At 50.1% G+C, this 18,473-nt stretch overlaps 2 protein-coding genes across 4 annotated transcripts in view; one reads left to right on the top strand and one right to left on the bottom strand.

The window, feature by feature from the left end:
* Positions 1–18,473, top strand: part of KCNIP1 (potassium voltage-gated channel interacting protein 1) — a 396,292-nt gene that overhangs the window by 19,447 nt on the left and 358,372 nt on the right. The gene's annotated exons all lie outside the window — the stretch shown is intronic.
* KCNMB1 (potassium calcium-activated channel subfamily M regulatory beta subunit 1) lies at positions 892–16,943 on the bottom strand. Of its 2 annotated transcripts, XM_020882459.2 has the most exons (5): positions 16,553–16,943; positions 12,804–12,961; positions 11,276–11,447; positions 5,793–6,058; positions 892–5,572 (listed from the first exon to the last, which is right to left on the bottom strand). In XM_020882459.2, the coding sequence occupies exons 2-5, from the start codon at positions 12,935–12,937 to the stop codon at positions 5,557–5,559; spliced, it is 588 nt and encodes a 195-aa protein (XP_020738118.1). In that variant the 5' UTR covers positions 12,938–12,961; positions 16,553–16,943; the 3' UTR covers positions 892–5,556. The 2 variants fall into 2 exon arrangements, with proteins under 2 accessions (XP_020738118.1, XP_020738119.1); XM_020882460.2 differs by having other exon boundaries at positions 892–6,058.

Below are 18,473 nucleotides of genomic sequence, written 5' to 3'. Positions count from 1 at the left end.
AAGATGTTGACATAGTTGTTGGTAAAAAGAAACATTACAGGGAGGGCTCAAGCACCAGACTAGAATGTGGGGAAAAGTTAGATGATCTTTAAAGAACTACTGACCTTCAGAGAAAATGAGTTTATGTTTGAATATAAGAAAACAAAGGAGTGTCAAAAAGCAAGGGCTTCAGAATTGACAGAGGAGGATCAGGGCAGCTGTCTCGCTGGGACTGGAGACAGAAAACGTGTCTTAAAGCTGTGGAGGTTACAGAAGCCCCTGTTTTTAGTTTATGTAGACTGAGGGAGGTTGGTGTGGGATGAGGGAGATTTTGGGAGGCTGAAGTCTTTGTATCTGAGAAGGGAGGCACAAATTTTGCGATGAAGCACCACCTTTGTCCAACATTCAGCCGGGAGTTGATTGCTCTGCATTTATATACATCTCTTCCCCATCCTCCCTAGCGTTTAAGGAAGTTGCCTGGAGAGTACATGCTTTATATGAGTGGGAAGGGAGAGCTGTGGAAATCTAGGAAGATGATGAATCTGTCTTTAAATTGACATGATGAAGGTTAAGGAAAGCTCCTGTGAACAGGAAGATAATTCATGAGTAAACCCATTGGTGGAAGAGAGAACCTGGATCCAGGAGAGATGGGGAAACTGAAGCTCTCCTCCTGGCTCCAAGAAGGAATCACACGAAACTTGGAGGAGGCCATTGGACGTACATAGGGCACAGTGTGGGAAGAGCAAGAGGACCTTGAATGTCTCTGGACACACAAGGTCAGCAGTTCTAGAGCTTTCTGGTCTCAGAATCCTTTTACAGTCTAGAAAACATACTTAGAGTTCCAAAAGAGATTTGGTTTATCTGGGTTATATTAACCAGTGTTTACCATTTTAGGAATGAAAACTCTGAATGTTTCATTTAAATAAATTTATTTTAAAACAAATGATAGATCCATTACATGTTAACAAAAGATTATATTTTATGAGGAATAATTACATTTTCAAAAAATTATTGAGAAAGGGTGCATTGTTTTCCTCTTTTGCAAATCACTTTAATGTTCCACGTAATAGACAACAGGTTTCTCATGTCTGCGTTCAGTCTTTTGTGATATCACATGTCATATAAGCTCTTAAAACTTCCACGTGTGTTGGTGAGATTGAGAGTGAAAAAAGCAGGCAGTATATAAATATTATCATGAAAATAATTTTGACCTTGCAGGCCTCCACTTTGAGAACCATTACCCTAGGGACTTCCCTGGTGGTCCAGGGGTTAAGACTCCTCCTTCCAATGCAGGGGTGAGGGTTCAATCCTTGGTCAGGAAGCTAAGATCCCACATGCCACATGGCCAAAAAACCAAAAATATTTTTGTCTCCATTCACTCTTTTATTTTAGGGAAAGCATTTGTACACAGAAAAATAGAGCAAATAATACAAAACACCTATGTGCTCCTCAGAAAGCACCCCTCAAAACTCATGTGTTAGCATTTTGTCACATTTGCTTCATATGAACATTACAGATACAATTGCACATCCTCAAATACCTTGCCGCCTCTCTAGAAGCAGCATTTGGGGTCTATCAATTCCAAAAATATATTTTTTAAAAAACAGAAATATATTGTGACAAACTCAATAAATACTTAACAAATAGTCCACATTTAAAAAAATTTTTTTTTAAAGAAACATCACCCTAGACCATGTTGAATTTCTTCACACCTTTCTGATTTTGATTTGGTCTCTTTTCCCTACATATGAAAGGGCAGTGGCTGATGAGGTATAAGATAGCTGCACTGTGATCAAACAGTATCTTTGCAAGTATGTCATATAATTCAAATTTCTCTAAATGCAAAAGACATTGGCTATTCTTATGCACCAGCCTGTGCTGCCAATTAGCAATAGAGTGAATGCAGTCTACAATCTGCACACCCAAGGAGTTTTGAAATTAGAAGGAATTTTAGGTGAATTGTTGATGGGGGTGGGGGAGGCTAGCATTATTTCAGGATGTCATAAAAATTGAGGTTTTAGCAATATTTTTCATTGCATTATTTTGAATTTGCATAAGTCAGGTTCTTCACTGTGGAGAAGGAAGCGCTTGATAATGGTGGGAAAGGAGGGAGAAAGGGCAACAGGATGACCAGCTCCTGAGGGCAGGCACTGTGTCTGCTTCATCTCTGCCTCTCTCTGTCCTCTTGCCACTGATCTCCACCAAGCTGTCTGAGTTCTGGGCGAGTGATCCAGGTACACCTCTCCAGGTGTGACTCACTGGCCCATGAGAGAAAAGGCAAAAGCAGTGCCAACACTAGACTGATTTTTTTAAAGAACTGTGAGGGCTCTCTGCCCCCAGGCGGCCCTTATTCCAGAAACATTTTTCCTCCGTGTCTGACTCCGCTTAAATGCCCATTAGCTCATGCTCATCTTGGGCTTGAAGTTCTGTGAACAGCCGGCAGGTATGGGATTTGATAGAAGGAGGCCAAACTCCATTGACAGGAAGAAGGCATTTGTCTTAAGCAAAGGAAGTTCACTGTTAATAATGCATGGGGCAGTTAGGGCTGGGCGTCCCCAGGTACTTTTTGCTAAAGGGTGGTGGTCTTTTCCCCTGTATGGGCTGTTGGGATAGTCTGTATTTTGGTGTATTTCAGCCCCAAATGAAGGTGCATGAAAACCATAGGCAAAGAAACCCCTATAAATGAGATTCATGATGGGGATACTCTTTCTTTTTTAAAAATTATACTTAAATTTGGGGGGAATTGTAGATTTTGGTGTAAAGAAACACACAGATAGATCCTATGTACCTTTACCTAATTTCCTCCAAAGAAAATCTCTTACCAAACTATAAGACAATATCCCAACAAGACTTCCTAGATTCACAGGACTCTTAAGATGTCCCTGAGCCCAGAAGGAAGAAGGTCCAGGGAGTGGGGTGTTCCTCCCCCTTGGAAGGATCGTCTCTAGTAAGAACCTGGAGAGTGTGAAGTTGCATCAGGGGTCCCTGGCTGCAAGCTACAGTTGTGGGTACAGATTCCAGGTGCCCCTCCTCCCAGATCCCTGACTTGCATCAGAACACCTTGGGGTTCCCAGGATGCAACGCTGTTCCTTACCTGGACCCTGGGGCTTCCGGTGACTGAGTCAGCTCAAGAATCACAGACCAGGCTCTGGAATCACACAGCTCATGGCTCAAGTCCCCGTTCCTCACTTACTATCTGGTTGACCTTGGCCAATGACCTCTTACAGCCTCAGTTTTTCATAATATACAGCACTCATCAGGTGTCAGTCACTCTTCTAGGAACATTATACAATAACTCATTTAATACTAACAACCCTCAAATGGGAAATATTATTATTAGTTCTTATGTTGCAAGTGAGGAAATTGAGGCAGAGAAAGGTTATTTGTCCAAAGCCACACAGCTCGGGAATAATACAGTTGAATAATAATCTGAAGCCAGTCCACACATATAACCTCTATCCTATGTTGCTTCTCCTTACCTATGAGGTGGGTTCAGTAATACTCACTGAATTTTTATGAGGCAAACTTCTTAGCATTGTGCCCAGCATGGAATAAATAAGCAGCAAAAAATGTTAGTTAACGTTAGTGTTGGTATAATTTCCTCTGGAAGATTTTGAATATTCATTCATTATTATCGTTACTAAGAACAGCCTCCATTTTGACCACCTAGTGTGTGTCAAGCCCTCATTCAGCTCTCCCAACCGCCCAAAAGGGGGATTCTTTCTTTTATAGATGAAACAACTGAGAAAGAGAGAGATGCGTCTGGTGGAAGTGGAGGCAGGACTCACTCCCAGGGCTGCACCTGGACTCAGCGCCAGGAGGACCTTCAGAGACACCAGCCTAACTTCAAGTCCAGCTGAGGACTTGACCTGAAAAAGGCGTTGATTCGTTCCCCAAAGTCCCGGGACAAGACCGTGGTTCTCTGCACCAGTGGTTCCCATGCTCAAGGACACAACAGAGTCCCCTGCAGCTGCTGTTAAAACGCAGAGTGCTGCCCAGCTCCTCGGGACCCCACCAGCCACTCCCCACCCATGCCTTGTGGTTCCTGGCTCAGTGGGGCCGGGCGGGGGGCCTGGAATGTGCCTTTCTCACAAGCTGCCAAGAACGCTGGTGCAGGGACCACACTTTGAGACGGCCTGCTCTAGCACAAGCTTTGGAGTGGTGGTGGATCTATGACAGCTGCCCCCAATTATCCCTTCCCGAGTCTCAGACTGGCTCCCCCTGCAGGGTCAGCGCCCTGTATTTTTTTTGGCTGCTCTGGGTCTTCATCTCTGCGCGTGGACGTCTTTAGTTGTAACCAGTGGGCGATACTCTCGGGTGCTGCGTGGACTTCTCGTTGCCGTGGCTTCTCTGGTTGTGAGCACCGGCTCTAGCCCCTGGGCTGAGTGGCTTATGGGCTCTAGAAAGCAGCCTCAGTGGTTGTGGTGAACAGGTTCAGTTGCCCAGCAGCATAAGGAATCTTCACATACCAGGGATCAAAACTGTGTCTCCTGCTTTGATGTTGCTTAACCACTTGCTGAGCCACCAGGTCAGTGCCTTGGTGCCTTGTATTTAATCCACGGGGAAAATCATCAATCCCCATCCCTGTGTTTACCTCCCCTCTATTCAGGATTCTTAAACTTGTGTGTTCTCAAAAGTCTGTGCCTTAGGTACACCTACGGCTGATTCATGGTGATATATGGCAGAAACAACACAACACTGTAAAGCAATTATCCTCCAATTAAAAGTAAATATTAAAAAAAAAACCCTGTGTCTGATTGGTTTTCAACCTACCCCCTAGGTCACTTCCATCTGCTTGGTGATGGTGAGCTCACCCCTTCAAACTTTTTCCCAAAATTACATCTGTTGTTACTGTCCTGATTAAAAATAAACACAGTGAAACCAAGCCTTTCTATTGTTGAAAATTTTAAAAAGTACAAAAAATAAAAGGAAGACAATTACAATTAATAAATCCCACTGTTAAAGTTTTTTATGTATGTTAGTGTCATTTCCTTATAGCCTATATGTTTTGTATATATTTGATTTTTTGAGGTATAATCAATATATAAGATTATATTAGTTTTCAAGTGTGTAACAAAATGATTCAATATCTGTATGCATCACAAAATCATCACCACAAAAGGTTCTAGTTAACATCCATCTCCACACATCGCGACAGTTTTTTTTCTTATGATGAGAGCTTTTAAGATCTACTCTCTTAGCAACTTTCAAATATGCAGGAAAGTATTACTAATTATTGTCACCATGTTGTAGTTATATCCCCACGACTTTAAGACTGGAAGTTTGTCCCTATATTTGTTAATATTGGCATGAGAAAGTATACAGATCTGAGAATGCTGAAAACAAGCAATGTCCCACTAATGAGTGTGCTGTTTTCACTTTGGAATTCAAAGAAGGAATGGAGGCTTGTCAGGGAGTGCTTCCTAGGAGGGACCAGCAGGTCTTTGGGGCAATCTCTGAGACGCAGGCGCAGAAGTGAGAACCATTGGCATCAGTCCAGTGGACAGTGGAAGAGCAGAAAACAGATTGGAGTCAGTTGAGTGGGGTCAGCGATGGAGAACCATCACGGTTTGACCTTCAGTTCCCCTGGGTCCTGAGGAACCAATGAACAGTCTTGAGCAGGAAATGACTTAACTAAGGGATTTCCTGAAGGCCATCCGTGCAGCGGGAGGCAGGGCACTGGAGGGCGAGGGGGCGAAGGCAGGAGAGGGAGCATGGGACCCAAGCGGGAGCGGCCCCGGGGTCCATCCAGGGCCCCGGGGTCCATCCAGGCCCCCGCGGCCTGAGAGGTGACGGGGCGTGCGTGGATCTACCTCTGGGCCGCCAGGATGGACAGGGACTGGTTGATCTTCACCATGACGATAATGAGCAGGCCGCCGGTCAGCAGGAAGGTGGGCCAGAAGAGCGAGAAGAGGAGGCTCTGGGGCCCGTAGAGGCGCCGGTACAGGACGCTGCTCTCGTTCTCCCGAGTCGTGGCGAAGCAGAAGAAGTCCTGGTGCTCGTGGAACCTGGCTCTGACCTCCTCCACGTCGGCCCGGGCCACTTGGTAGCTGTCCAGGCTGCTTGGGATGTAGGAGCACTGCAGGGAGAGTCAAGGGCACGCGCGGGGTTGAAGCCCCTGTTTCTCGGGGCCTGGTGTGGAGTAAAGGAGAACACCAGCTTTGGATTTGAGCGCCTGAGTGGGCTCAAGACTGCCCAAAGCTTGGCAGGCTGCACGCTGCATGGCTCAAGGGGGTGCCTACACAGTGCTGGCTGGGAGGACGGCGGCCTTGGAGCCGTCCGGGAGGCACACTGCGCCTGGGAGGCGGGGACCCTAGCTGGAGCCCCGGCTCTGCCCCAACACTTGCAGCGCTCAGTCGCTCAGTCATGTCCAACTCTGTGTACTGCATGGACGGCAGCCCTCCAGGCTCCTCTATCCATGGGATTCTCCACGCAAGAATACGCAATGGGTTGCCATTTGCTCCTGCAGGGGCTCTTCCCACCCCAGGAATTGAAACTGTGTCTCCTGCATTGCAGGAAGATTCTTTACAGCTGAGCCACTGAGGAACCTTAGGCTAATTGCTTAACAGGGCTTCCCTGGTGGATCAGATGGTAAAGAATTTGCTTGTAATGCAGGAGACTTGGGTTCGATCCCTGGGTCAGGAAGATTCCCTGGAGAAAGGAATGGCAACACACTCCAGTATCCTTGCCTGGTGAATTCCACGGACAGAGGAGTCTGGCAGTCTACAGTCCATGGGATGAAACAGAATTGTCACAACTGAGATACTAACACACACACTGAGCCTTGATGTCTTCATCACTTAAGTGGGTTAATAGCAGTATCTTTTTCAAAGGAGTTTATTAAAGAACTTCAAACTTAGCTGTCTAAGAAGTCCAATTGGAGACATAGGCTGAGTGGGCTCTGTATTTGGATTCAGGGCAGAGGTCATACACTCAACTGCCTACAAAGCTCACACAGGTAACATCCACAAGTGAAGCAGTGAGGGAGTAAGATGACAGGTGCCAACTGGCACTTGCCTTGGTGCCAGGGAGAACTGGCAGGGCGTGGTGGCGCCTGGGGTGAGGGAGAGAGCCAGACACACCCAGCCTGGCAGTCACCACTCCATCTGGGCGACGGGTGCCGCGCCATCCAGAAGACCCACTGTAGCCAGGCCTCCAAAATAGTAAGAGAAGCCAAAATGCCAGATTTTAATGTGGACTCTCACAATTTTAAAATAGTGGCAAAAATTTGAATTGAAAACTCTACGAGGTCTAACTCTGTGTGAGCAAAACCCAAGATGTTGGCCAGCTGGTATTTGACACTGGGATTCAAAGGAAAGAGAGAGTGCATTTAAAAGAGCTGTGTGCAGACAGAGCCCGGTATATGTTTAATTCTGACACTGATCACTGTGATTAGGAACCTTGTGGCCTGGAAAGATGAGTTCCAGTGGGAAAGCTCTGCAGAGAAGGCACGAAGGAGAGACCCTGGCTTTATCTCTCTTCCGTCCTGGGAGGTCTGCACGTGGCTTACGTGAGCCTCCAGCAGATGTTCGGCAAGGGTGGCCCCCCCACAGCCCCCGCAGCAGACCACCTGGAGGGCTGGCCACAAACACAGGCTCCCTGCTCACTCTGAATCTCTGAGGAGGGGGCTCAGAAATCTGGACACTCCTTCAGGCCCTGAAGTTTGAGGACCACTGCCCTATACAATCATGTCAAATGAGTCAAAATGAGAGACAGTGTCAGGCCAGCTTCTCCCCAGGCCTGGGTCATTCCCTGGATTTGAGTGAGGTCCTGCCCCGAGGCTGCCTGCCCTGACAGCACTCAGTCCAGCAGTAGAGGTGATGGTTACACTGCAGCTCTGACAGCCTGGAGAGATGGTGGAGCTGCATCCAGATGCAGGTCCACATCCGCAGCCAGCCGGGGAGCAGCTGAGCATGGGGAGCCGCTCTCTCCTGAGGAATCTGGCACTCAGATTTGTTGGGGACTCTAAGGTCCTAGCCTTGCATTAGTTGCTCAGTCATGTCCATCTCTTTGCGACCCCATGGACTATAGCTCACCAGGTTTCTCTATCCATGGGGTTCTCCAGGCAAGAATATTGGCGTGAGTAGCCACTTACTTCCCCAGGGGACCTTCTCAACCCAGGGATGGAACCCAGGTCTCCTGCACTGCAAGCAGATTCTTTACCATCTAGGCCACCAGAGAAGCCCAGTGTCCTAGCAGCAAGTGGGTCCCGAATCCTGAGCTGAAAGGGCCTGGCTCAAATCTCCCCACTGCCTCTGACTGTGACCTTGGTTAACCTAGCCAACTGGGTTAGGATGGAGTGGGTTGCCATGCCTTCCTCCAGGGGATCTTCCTGACTCAGGGATCGAACCTGCGTCTCTTATGTCTCCTGCATTGGCAGGCAGGTTCTTTACCACTAGCACCTGTTGTCTAAAGGATCTTAAATGATCCAGCCTCTTTCCCAAGCCCCATGGTGACACTGTCCTCAGCGCAGACCCTCGAAAGGAGCTTAGAAGCTCTCAGGCTAAGTCTCATGAGATAAACCAAGAGTGAGCTGGTGACCTCCTTCCTCAGAATAGAGAGGGAAACAGCCTTGCACATGCCACTCCAGAAGACACCCAGCCATCCTGAAGCACCAGCTCCTGGCACTACAGAGCTGAACAGAGGTGGGAAGAGCAGCTGGTATACCACCCTGCTGTTTGGCAAAGCCATGAAGGCCCCTCCTCCGTCACACCAGTGCAGCAGCCTGCCTTTAGCACCACTCCTGGGGGCGCCTGGGTACTATGGGGGAAAAGATTGAACACGTGGTGGTGGCCGTGCTGTCCCTCCAAACCCAGCAGGCAGGTCTCAGGCTGCTGAGAGCCCATTCGGGGGAAGATCTCACCTCAAGTTCCTCCGAGCTGGCAACCTGCAAACCAGCCTGTTCCCAACTCCCATCGCACCAGTGACCACTTCTGCTTGTCTTTGAAAATTTGCTTCTTGATCCTGGGGATAAATCAGGGGCCCCTGGATGCCAAAGAAGAGGCAGAGTCCTGGGAGGAGCTGATTCAGGCGGGTTCGGAGGCCCTAGCTGCATCTGGTATGGCTGAGTCATGCTAGTGATGACAGAACAGCCAGGCCCCCTTGCCTGCCCAGACCCACTTCACCAGGAGCCCCCAGCACGGTTCACGATCCCACCATCCCCCAGGCACCCTGCCAGTTACCACCCATCAGCTGCCGAGTTCTGAGTGTCAGCATCCATCCTTGTCCCGACTCTGTCCCAACTATGGTGGCCCCCGCCTCTCTCCCTACGGAACCCCACACTCCTCCATATCATTCTGGTCATGGGGCCAGCACCCCACATCTTTCACAGACTCCTAGTTGCTCACAGCAATAATTCCCAAGGAAACTTAGAATGACCTGGAAAGGCCAGAGATTCTGCTTCAGTGGGTCTGGTGTAGGACCCTGCTTTTGCTAAGACCACCAGGAGGACCTAACACCCAGAGGTGAGGAGCCCCAGCTTCGCTGATCACATTTTAATTCCACAGTCTGGTAGTCCTTGGCAGAAAACAGGCACACAGCTTGTACAGCGCCAGAATATAATTAGTATTTCCTTTCTTTATGGTTTGCATGAATTTAACTCCCTGGTAATCAGTAGAACTTCCCCTAGGAGATGGTGAATTCTATTAGGAGTTGCAAATAACTTTGCTTCCTGTTAAAGCCAGCGCCAGGAGCTTTACTTGGAGTGAACTCAGTTCCCGGCAAAGCTCTGGCCTTTGATGAAAATGTGAAGGAGCTTCATGTGTCCCCAGCTCAGGTCGATGAGAGACCACCCTGACAGAATCAGTCTCTTTAAAACTGTGCCTATTACATCAACCCTGGGTCCTTGGCATTTGCTGTACGCATTTGCTGGGCTACACAGCTACAACTCACAGCCATGTCTCCTGTGGTTGAATCAGTGTGGTGTTTTGTAAAATGGTGATTGTGGATAAGCTTAGCCCTTTCCCCATCTTTTCTTCCCAATCTCCTTTCTTCGGCTGAACTGTTAAAGCTCAAAAAAAAAAAAAAAAGAAACAAACAAAAAATCCTGATTGAATATAAACATCTAACCCCATTCTCTATAAAATGGTTGCTTCCACACCTGTGCTATGTCAGGGTCTCATGCTGGAGTTAAACCTCCTCTCCTCCTCTCCTACTGTGCTGTGCATGCTACTTCTCTCAGACATCCTTGAAGACTGTCTTTTAAGCAAAAAAACATTTTAGTAAAACGCTTTCAGTAATATATTTTTTAACATGAGAACGAATTACCTTCAATAATGTGTAGCATTCTTCATTAAAGTTTTGCTTCTTTCAAAAAACAACAACAAAGAAAAACTACCCCCAAACCCCATTTTAATTGCACACGTTGGCGGTGTGGAGGGCCTCTGGGAACAGACCCTAAGCTGCCTTTGAAGCTTTTTCTCGCTATATCCCTCCCTGTAGCACTGTCCATGCGGGGGTTGGAATCCTGTATCTCCTCACCTTCCTTCCCCAAACCATGTTCTCTGTGTCCCCTTGACACGTGTGCCTGCCTCTGCATTTCTGTGTAAGCAGGACCTGCCTGATTTTAAGACCAGTGGCTTTCTGACGCCCTCACCTCACTGTTCTTCACTATGGCACTGAGCCGTCTCTGCTCAGTATTATTTCACGTACGAGCTCTCTTGTCTTGAACCCAGCCCCTAACACAGGAAATGATGGCTGAATGAATGAATGCATGAAAATGGGTCAACTTGTGTTTCCTACAGAAAGGACTTCAGTGGTAGATTTGGAGGTGTGACGAGGGCATTGAGAGGCAGTGATAGAAAAGCTTTCCAAGTGTTGGCCTCTAAAGGCTGCTCCAAATGTGGGCCTCTGGCCTCCTAGAGTGGGCAGTCAGGGAGTCACAGGGGTTCTTGTATGTGAGGTCAGCTCTGGGCCTGGCTTCTCATCTGACCCATGTTACAGAATGAAATAAGAACACTATCAGCCGCTTACTCTGAGTGCCTGCTGTCTGGCCAGCATCAAGATTGGCACATTATACACAGTCCTTGACTTCATAGCAGCACTTTGATTAACAGAAACTAGGGCTTGGCGGGGCCGAGCCCCCGTCACACAGCCAGTCGGTGGCGGATCTGTCGGACTCCAGCACAGAAGGGCTAAGGCTGGCTGGGCCTCAGACCAGCTGTGGCCCCTGGTCAACTGGGTTTATCCTTGTCCAGTCTCCGCTCTTCTCCAGAGGGGGGTTCAGGAGCCAGCTGGGGACAAGCACACACCCACCAGGCTCCAAAGGACGCGTCCTCACCCCCCACCCAGTCAGTACCTGCTGGTTCTGGTCCCGGGTGTCCTCCGTGTGGTACAGCACGGCCCAGCGGCCCACGGCCGACACGTTGACCCACAGGCATGGGTACTGGGGCACCCTCTTGCCCTCCAGCTCCTCCTGGTCCCTGATGGTGGTCTCAATCAGGTGACACGTGGATTCCTGGGTCCACACGCTGGGGAGACCACGCACACACAAGCACATCTCAGGACACGGGTGGCACAGGGCGCCCAGCATGGACCCAGAGAGACTCAGGACCAAGACCCATTTGCCGTAAGCAACCAGCACTAAAGGAGCGTGACCTGAGTCCCTGGGTCCCGTGGAGCAATCATAAAATCAGAGTATCAGTTTTTTGGCCTCTTGGACAATATCTACATAAACTGGCCCGGACCCCACTGCTCACCCCAAACCCTGGTTCGATTTAAAGATTCTCACATCCAAATCACACCCCAGAACAAGTGAACCAGAATTTCTAAGATGGGTGGATGTGCTTCCAAAATTCTTTGCAGTGACTCTGGCCTGCAGCCGGACCTCAGACCCTTTGTCAACACCATCTTCATCTTGCAGAGGGTGGAAGAGAAGCTCAGAGAGGTCAAGCGACTTTGCTAAGGGCACACAGTCCCTGAAGCCAGGTCTGGATGGTTTCAGAATCTGTGCCCCTTCCCTTAAAAAGAGTAGATAGAAGAGGAGCTTGATTTGTGCCCAGCTGGGGAAGATGGTAGAGATGGCATTGAACCCAGAGAAAATGTCTTGGAGGCACATGGCCATTCTGAGCAGTGCCTCACTCGGTAAGATTCCAACCTGGAAACCCAGCACCGTAAAAAGTAAGGCAGGAGCAGACCCAGGAGAGACTGACAGGCTCTTCAACACATCAGCAAATCAATGACTCATCTCCAGCTATCAGGCAGGGGACACCTTGCCAGACAGAAGAGGGCTGTCGGCCGCTGGAATGTGCCCAGAGGCAAGGGTCTGAGATTTGTCCTAAGTCAGGCTGAGAAAACTGAGCGTATTCCTTCTCGTTAGAGCACGGATCAGGAACTTCCCAGTCTTTCCTTTAACAGCTCATGTGGTTGACATGTCAGAGAGCAAAGACATGGGACATTCTCTGAGATTCCAGAGCAGAGCTCCAGGGGAACAGATTTTAGCTCAGTGTAGACACTTCCTACTTATCAGTGCATGCTAAGTCACTTCAGTCTTGTCAAACTCTTTGCAACATTATAGACCATAGCTTGCCAGGCTCCTCTGTCCACAGGATCCTCCAGGCAAGAATACTGGAGTGGGTTGCATGCCCTCCTCCAGGGGAATCTTCCTGACCCAGGGATCAAACCCCTGTCTCCTGCTTTGGCAGGCAGGCTCTTTACCACTGGTGCCACCTGGAAAGTCCCCTACTTATCAGAAAGGCCCTCAAATGAAATGGTGGGCATAGTTGAGGTGGTAAGCTCCCTGTCACTTGAGATATACAACACAAGGAGAGATGCCAGACCCTTGGTGGAGAGGCTGGAGGGTGGGAGCAGGCCTGGGAGTACGGTACCTTTTCTGATAGAGGGGCAGCACAGTTGTGCCTAGGATGTAGTAGGTGATGACAGCGCCCACTACCATGGCCACTCCCAGGCAGAGGGCTCGAGTCTCTCCCCGCTTCTGGGCCATCACCAGCTTCTTTCCCATGGCCACTGGGGACAGCAGACATTTCTAGGATCACAGAGGCAAACAGACATGAGATCAGCACAGGTGACAGGTGAGAGGAGAGGGTGATCAATTTTCAACATCATCTCTATTTTCAATGCAGGGTTTGGAAAACTCGGAGGGCTTTTTGACCCCATTTAAGCCTTCCACCAGCTCTGAGAGGCAAGTATTATCATCACCATTCTACAGATGATGTGGCTCAGAGAGGTAAAGTGACTTGCGCAAAGTGACACAGTGTCTGACAGGCTCCATAATAGCCCTCAGGATGCACATGTTCTCAGCCCCAGGATCTGTGACTGTTACTTTACATGGCAAAGACTTTAAATTAAGGATCTCGAGATGGGGAGATTATCCTGGATTATTCACGTAGACCTAAAGGTAACCCCAGGGATCTTTACAAGAAGGAGGCGGAGGGAGATGAGACACAAAGGAGAGAGGGCTGTGACCAGGCGGCTGAAGCTGGAGTGATGCGACCGTGCACCAGGGGGTTGGCAGCTCCCGGAAGCTGGAAGAGGCAGGGAACTGTGCGCTGTCCTCTGCATCCTCTGGAGGAGCGCAGCCCTGCTGACCCTTGACGGAGCCTTGCCGGCGCCCTGCTGACTTTGAACTTCTGCCTCCAGAACCGTCTATGCGTAGATTTCTACTGGGGCCACCAAGTTTGTGCTAATTCGTTAGAGCAGCGATAGGAAGCTAATACAGGAAATAAACTGTTACTGGAAGTAGCAGAGGGGGAATACCCGTGCATGTCCTCCGAGGACACTTGTCTCAGAGAAACTTGGAGCCAAAACAGTCTGACGGGACACCCCGGGGATGCACTGGATGAGAATCCTCCTGCCAGCGCAGGGGACGATCCCTGGTCCGGGAAGGTTCCGCATGGCGTGGAGCCACGCAGCCCGTGAGCCACGGCTACTCAGCCCATGTGCTGCAACCACTGAAGCCCGCGCGCTCAGAGCCGCTCCACGAGAGAAGCCACAGCAGTGAGAAGTCTGTGCGCTGCAACCAGGCTAACCCCCACACGCCGCGACCAGAGAAAGGCCTCAGACAGCAACAGTGACCCAGCACAGTTAAAAGTTAATTAACTTAAAAAAAAACCAGTCCCACAGCAGGGCTGGTTGGGTAAGGGTTAGCGTGCAGAGAAGGGGCAGCAGGTCCGCCAGAGGGCAGCCAAGACAGCGGGGCGACAGGAGGGGTTTCAGCCGTGGGGATCCTGAAACAGCCACCGCCCTGCTTTCCGCAAGGGCAGGAGGCATCACGTGGCCTCAGCAGCTGCTCTCTAACCTGGGGACCTGAGCCCCCGAGCCCAAGCAGAATGGCACCAGTGATGGGCAGCTTCCTGCCTCCCTGCATCTTGAGCCTGAAGCCCTTCATCCTTCTCCTGGAGCCTGCCTCTCCCAGAGCAAGCAGCCCCGCCCCCCCGAACGCCCGCAGGAGGGCCACTCTTGTCCCCCCGTGCGCCTCCTGGAGCCGAGCTTCCCGGCTTCGGTGCTGGTATGGACTTCCCATGCAGTCAGCAAGTTGCCCTGTAGCCTTCAGTAAATTCATTTCTTGTTACTTTTTGTTTGCTGCTGATGGTAACATTTCTACCAAAGATAATAGGGCCATGGGGCCTTTCTCTCTAACGCCTGAATTAGGGGAAATGTTAGTGAGATATCAGGAAGGACTTTATTTTCCCTGCCAGGTCCCTAAGGCAATAAACATTATTTTTATGAATGAGTGAGTATTCCCGAGATAGGCATTATTAATTCAAAGGGATTTTCAACAAAGTGTCTTATTTTCTAGTCAACTTCTCTTCTATTAAGTTGCTTCGAGTGTCCAGTCAGAGATCTCCACCCTGTTTCTTCCCCACTGCAGTAGTCCCCGGTCCCCCACTGTCCTAAAAAGGAGACTCCAGGGTCAGATACCAAGATTACAGCCCTGTCACGCCCTCCAAGGTGATTAACAGGGATGATACCCAATGATGACTTTTTCTCCCACATTTAGGAGAATGTACATTCTAACAGACACTACAAAGTCACAAAGGAAAAATTTTCTCTTGACAATGAAAGACATTCTATTCAATTCCTTTTCCTATTACTTTTGTCCTTCTGTCCTTCCATCTTGTGGGAAATGGAACAGCCCACATCATGATTTAACTAGGGCCAGTCTAACAAGCCCACACATGTTTTTGCAGGCTAAAGAATGCAGCCACCTAGGGATGGGCAAAAACCCTACACAGCCTTCCTTCCCAGGGCTGTCCGGGATCACTGGTGCCTGGCACCAGCCCTGGGACTGTGGAGTGCACGTCTCTGGGGTCCACACGGAATCACGCCTCGGAGGAGGACCTAGGCTGAGTGCCCACAATAGAACCAGTCCTTTCCTGGGAGAGTCAGAGCATCCTTGAGACTGGGAGCGGAGAGTGGTGGGGGGAACTGGTGCTGCCCTGCCTTCTCAGGGACACCAGCCCGTCTGCCACATCATAGCATCCCCTCCCCCAGGACCCCCAGTGTGCCAGGCCTGGGCACTCGGGAGGAAAGGAGATAAAGCAGCGTGGACCCAACCACTTGTTCAGATCCCTCCTGTCTGCAATGCTCTAGTAAGACTGTCACCCACCCCAAGGGAGGGGGCTAGCAGAGTTTTGGTAAATCCTCCTAACACCACACAGGATAAAAGAATAGGGTGAGGATGTGAATTTGGATGTTGTCCTAAATTTCAACATCCATAGTGAGAACCTTTAGGTAGGAGGAAGGGTGGGAACCGCTGAGACCCCCTGAGGTCTGCCCAGGAAGAAGTGGGCTACAGCTGTAAAATGGGGGATTTCAGCTAGACTCGAAGGAGAACTCCTCAACTGAGAACTGCTAAATATCTCTGGACTTTTGAGATATAGCTCTCCATTTGGAAATGTCACTGGAGGCCGGGGGTGGATTGAGGAAAGGTGAAGAAGGGCCAAGCAAGGCGGGATTTTTGAGGGGTCCTGAGTAACCCGATATTTGGGTTGACATCCTTTTCAGGGCATCGAAGACAATGTTTAAGTGTCTAGAGGAGTGAGGGAAGGGGCTGTTCTTCAGGCATGGGATCAAATCCTGGCTTTGCCATCTAGCAGCCTGTGACTGTAAAACAAGCATGATAGTACCCGCTTTCGAGAGTTCTGATAAAGATCAAATGATGTACCAGACATCACATTGCCTGGCCCAACCAAACCCTCGATAAATATTAACTGTTACTATTAACAAAGAAAACCCTGAGGCTTGGATCAGAAGTCCCCAGTGCTCTTGCTGGGTCTGTTTCTGCCCCACCCCTCCCCTGGTGACAAGTGCCAGGGCTGGTCCTGATCTCCGGGCTGCTGCCCTCTGGCTGCTCTGCAGGCTGAGACGAGGGCCAGGGCACTGAGCCACTACAGGGACGGGGCCAAGGAGCCCCCATTCCACCTGCAGCCCCCCGCAGGCCGCCAGACCACGGGTCCGGCAGTTCTTGTCCTGTGTGACTTAACATAGCTCCTCTGGAGCCCAGAGTCCTGACGCCAGCCCCTCGAGGAAGGGAGTTCCCACTGCCGGCCCCCCTCAGCGAAGGTCTCCCCTCTGTCCCCAGCCTCTTCCCAGTGGCCTTGACCTCGGTACTCACAGTCTCCTGGGTGCCCTGCGAGTCTTCGGCAGACCCTTTTCTGCCTGGTCCCCAGCCCCCACCCCAGAGAGGCTGCCTGAGCTGCAGCAGGAAGTTTGGGCTCCCAGCCCGTCTCTGGGGAAGCAGCCTTTGGTTCTCGTCTCAGACGGGCCTCCATGCCCAAACATGGTCAGGTCTGAGCACACAGCCCCAGGACACAAGCTCAAGAGGGCAGGTACCCAGCCCAGGGGCTGGCAGCCGTTACCCAGGCCCCTGCCCTGCGATTCCCAGAATCTACTGGGCGACAGGCTTCAAACCACAGACATCAAATCTGAGCAGCCAGGAAAGACCATCTCGGTTTATTTGGAGACATTTCTTCTTCACTTAATCTCTCTGGGCTGGAAGAGAAGTCTGGGATGGGAATTGAGTTTCTTTTTGCCGACAGAGGGGAGGGAGGAGGAGTGGAAGCTCGAAGGGGTGGGGTTGTCAGCAGCTGGAGGGGCTGGCATTTCCAACTCGCCCAGCAGCCAAAGCCCTCAGCCTTTGACAGCTGTGTACTGTGTGACCCCAGGCAGGTCACGATGCCTCTCTGAGCCTCTTGGGATTTTTAAACCTTACTTTGTACAGAGTAGTGATGAGAGTTAGAAATAGTGGAGGTTTGGGGCAGGAAAAGAGAAACTCACCTTTTAAAAGACCAACCAAGGAGAGGCTGGAGCAGTGAGAGTTTCACAGCTGTTTCCAGCCGGCCAGGTCTAAGAAAAGCCTGGTTGGCCCGGGGGACTCCTGGTGGTCAAACTGTACAGTTTGGGCACCTGGGCAGAGATTTGCTCCCATCAATAGAAGAGACAAGTGAGCAATAACATTTGAAGGCAAAAACATACTTCCCTCTACGCTTTCATCCTTAAAGTGGTTGTTGGAAGGATTAAAAAGCAGTGACAAAAATAAACATGAGCATAGGGCCTCCCGTAAATATCAGACATGATCCTAGCATCTCTGCCCCTCACTTTACTCAATGGTCAGTTGGAGAAACTGAATCTGAAGCTCAGAGGCCTAAAATTACTCATCTACAGTTAGCCTGCTCTAAGTGCGGGCTGCATGTATGCATGCGTGTGTGCGCGTGCGCAGTTGTATCTGACTCTTTGCAACTCCATGGACTGTAGCCCACCAGGCTCCTCTGTTCATGGAATTCTCCAGGCAAGAATACTGGAGTGGGTTGCCATTTCCTATTCCAGGGGATCTACCCAACCCAGGGTTAGAACCCGGGTCTCTTGCATTGCCAGGCGGATTCTTCACCACTGAGCCACCTAGGGAGTCCTAAGTGCAGGAGCCAGATTCAAAGCTGGTCCTTTCAGATTACAGTGCTGGGGCTCTCTCTACTGAGCCTGGTGCGGCTCTAAGACCTAAAAGCTCACCTCTGTAACACAGACACCCGCCGCTTGATATTCTAGAGGTCACATGAGTGCCCCCAGCTCCTGGGCAGGTGGGCACAGCTCAGCCCTGCCAACTGAAAGAGTTCTAGCCCCTCCTCACTTCTGCCTCTGTTGCTATGAGACAACCAGCCCATCGGGCCATAAAACGAGAGCAGTGCTCAGGCCCCTAAACTCTCCCCAGCAGTGAGCTCCCTTCCCCCACCCCTTTTCCTAATTGAATCCTATTAACAGGAGAGTAAATCGTCTGTTTAACGGGCATCATAGCCAAGGGGGTGCCTAAAGGCCTCAGACCTTGCAGATGCAGCATTGACAATGAAGGACATGGCCCAGAATGAATCCCCAGAGGGGTGATTTTCCAAGATGGTCCTGGCCCACGCAGGAGCCAGAAGATTCCTGCCCGTGACCTAGTGCAAAAATGCTGGTCCTTCTTTTTCCTCTGGGAGAGAGACCCTCAGTACAACAGACAGCCTTTTAAAAGTACAGCTAAAGGGCTATATGCTTGTAACTGACTA

Source organism: Odocoileus virginianus, chromosome 14 (genome assembly GCF_023699985.2).
Source record: "Odocoileus virginianus isolate 20LAN1187 ecotype Illinois chromosome 14, Ovbor_1.2, whole genome shotgun sequence".
Classification (NCBI taxonomy): Eukaryota; Metazoa; Chordata; class Mammalia; order Artiodactyla; family Cervidae; genus Odocoileus; species Odocoileus virginianus.
This window is presented reverse-complemented; position numbering and strand designations above follow the sequence as displayed.

What these genes read in the sequence shown, in the direction of transcription:
- KCNMB1 (XM_020882459.2), bottom strand. Translation starts at nt 12,937, where the DNA reads ATGGGAAAGAAGCTGGTGATGGCCCAGAAGCGGGGAGAGACTCGAGCC. An exon ending in CTGCCCCTCTATCAGAAAAG is followed by an intron (nt 11,448 to 12,803) that starts GTACCGTACTCC and finishes TGGTCTCCCCAG; the next exon opens with CGTGTGGACCCAGGAATCCA. An exon ending in CCCGGGACCAGAACCAGCAG is followed by an intron (nt 6,059 to 11,275) that starts GTACTGACTGGG and finishes CTCTCCCTGCAG; the next exon opens with TGCTCCTACATCCCAAGCAG.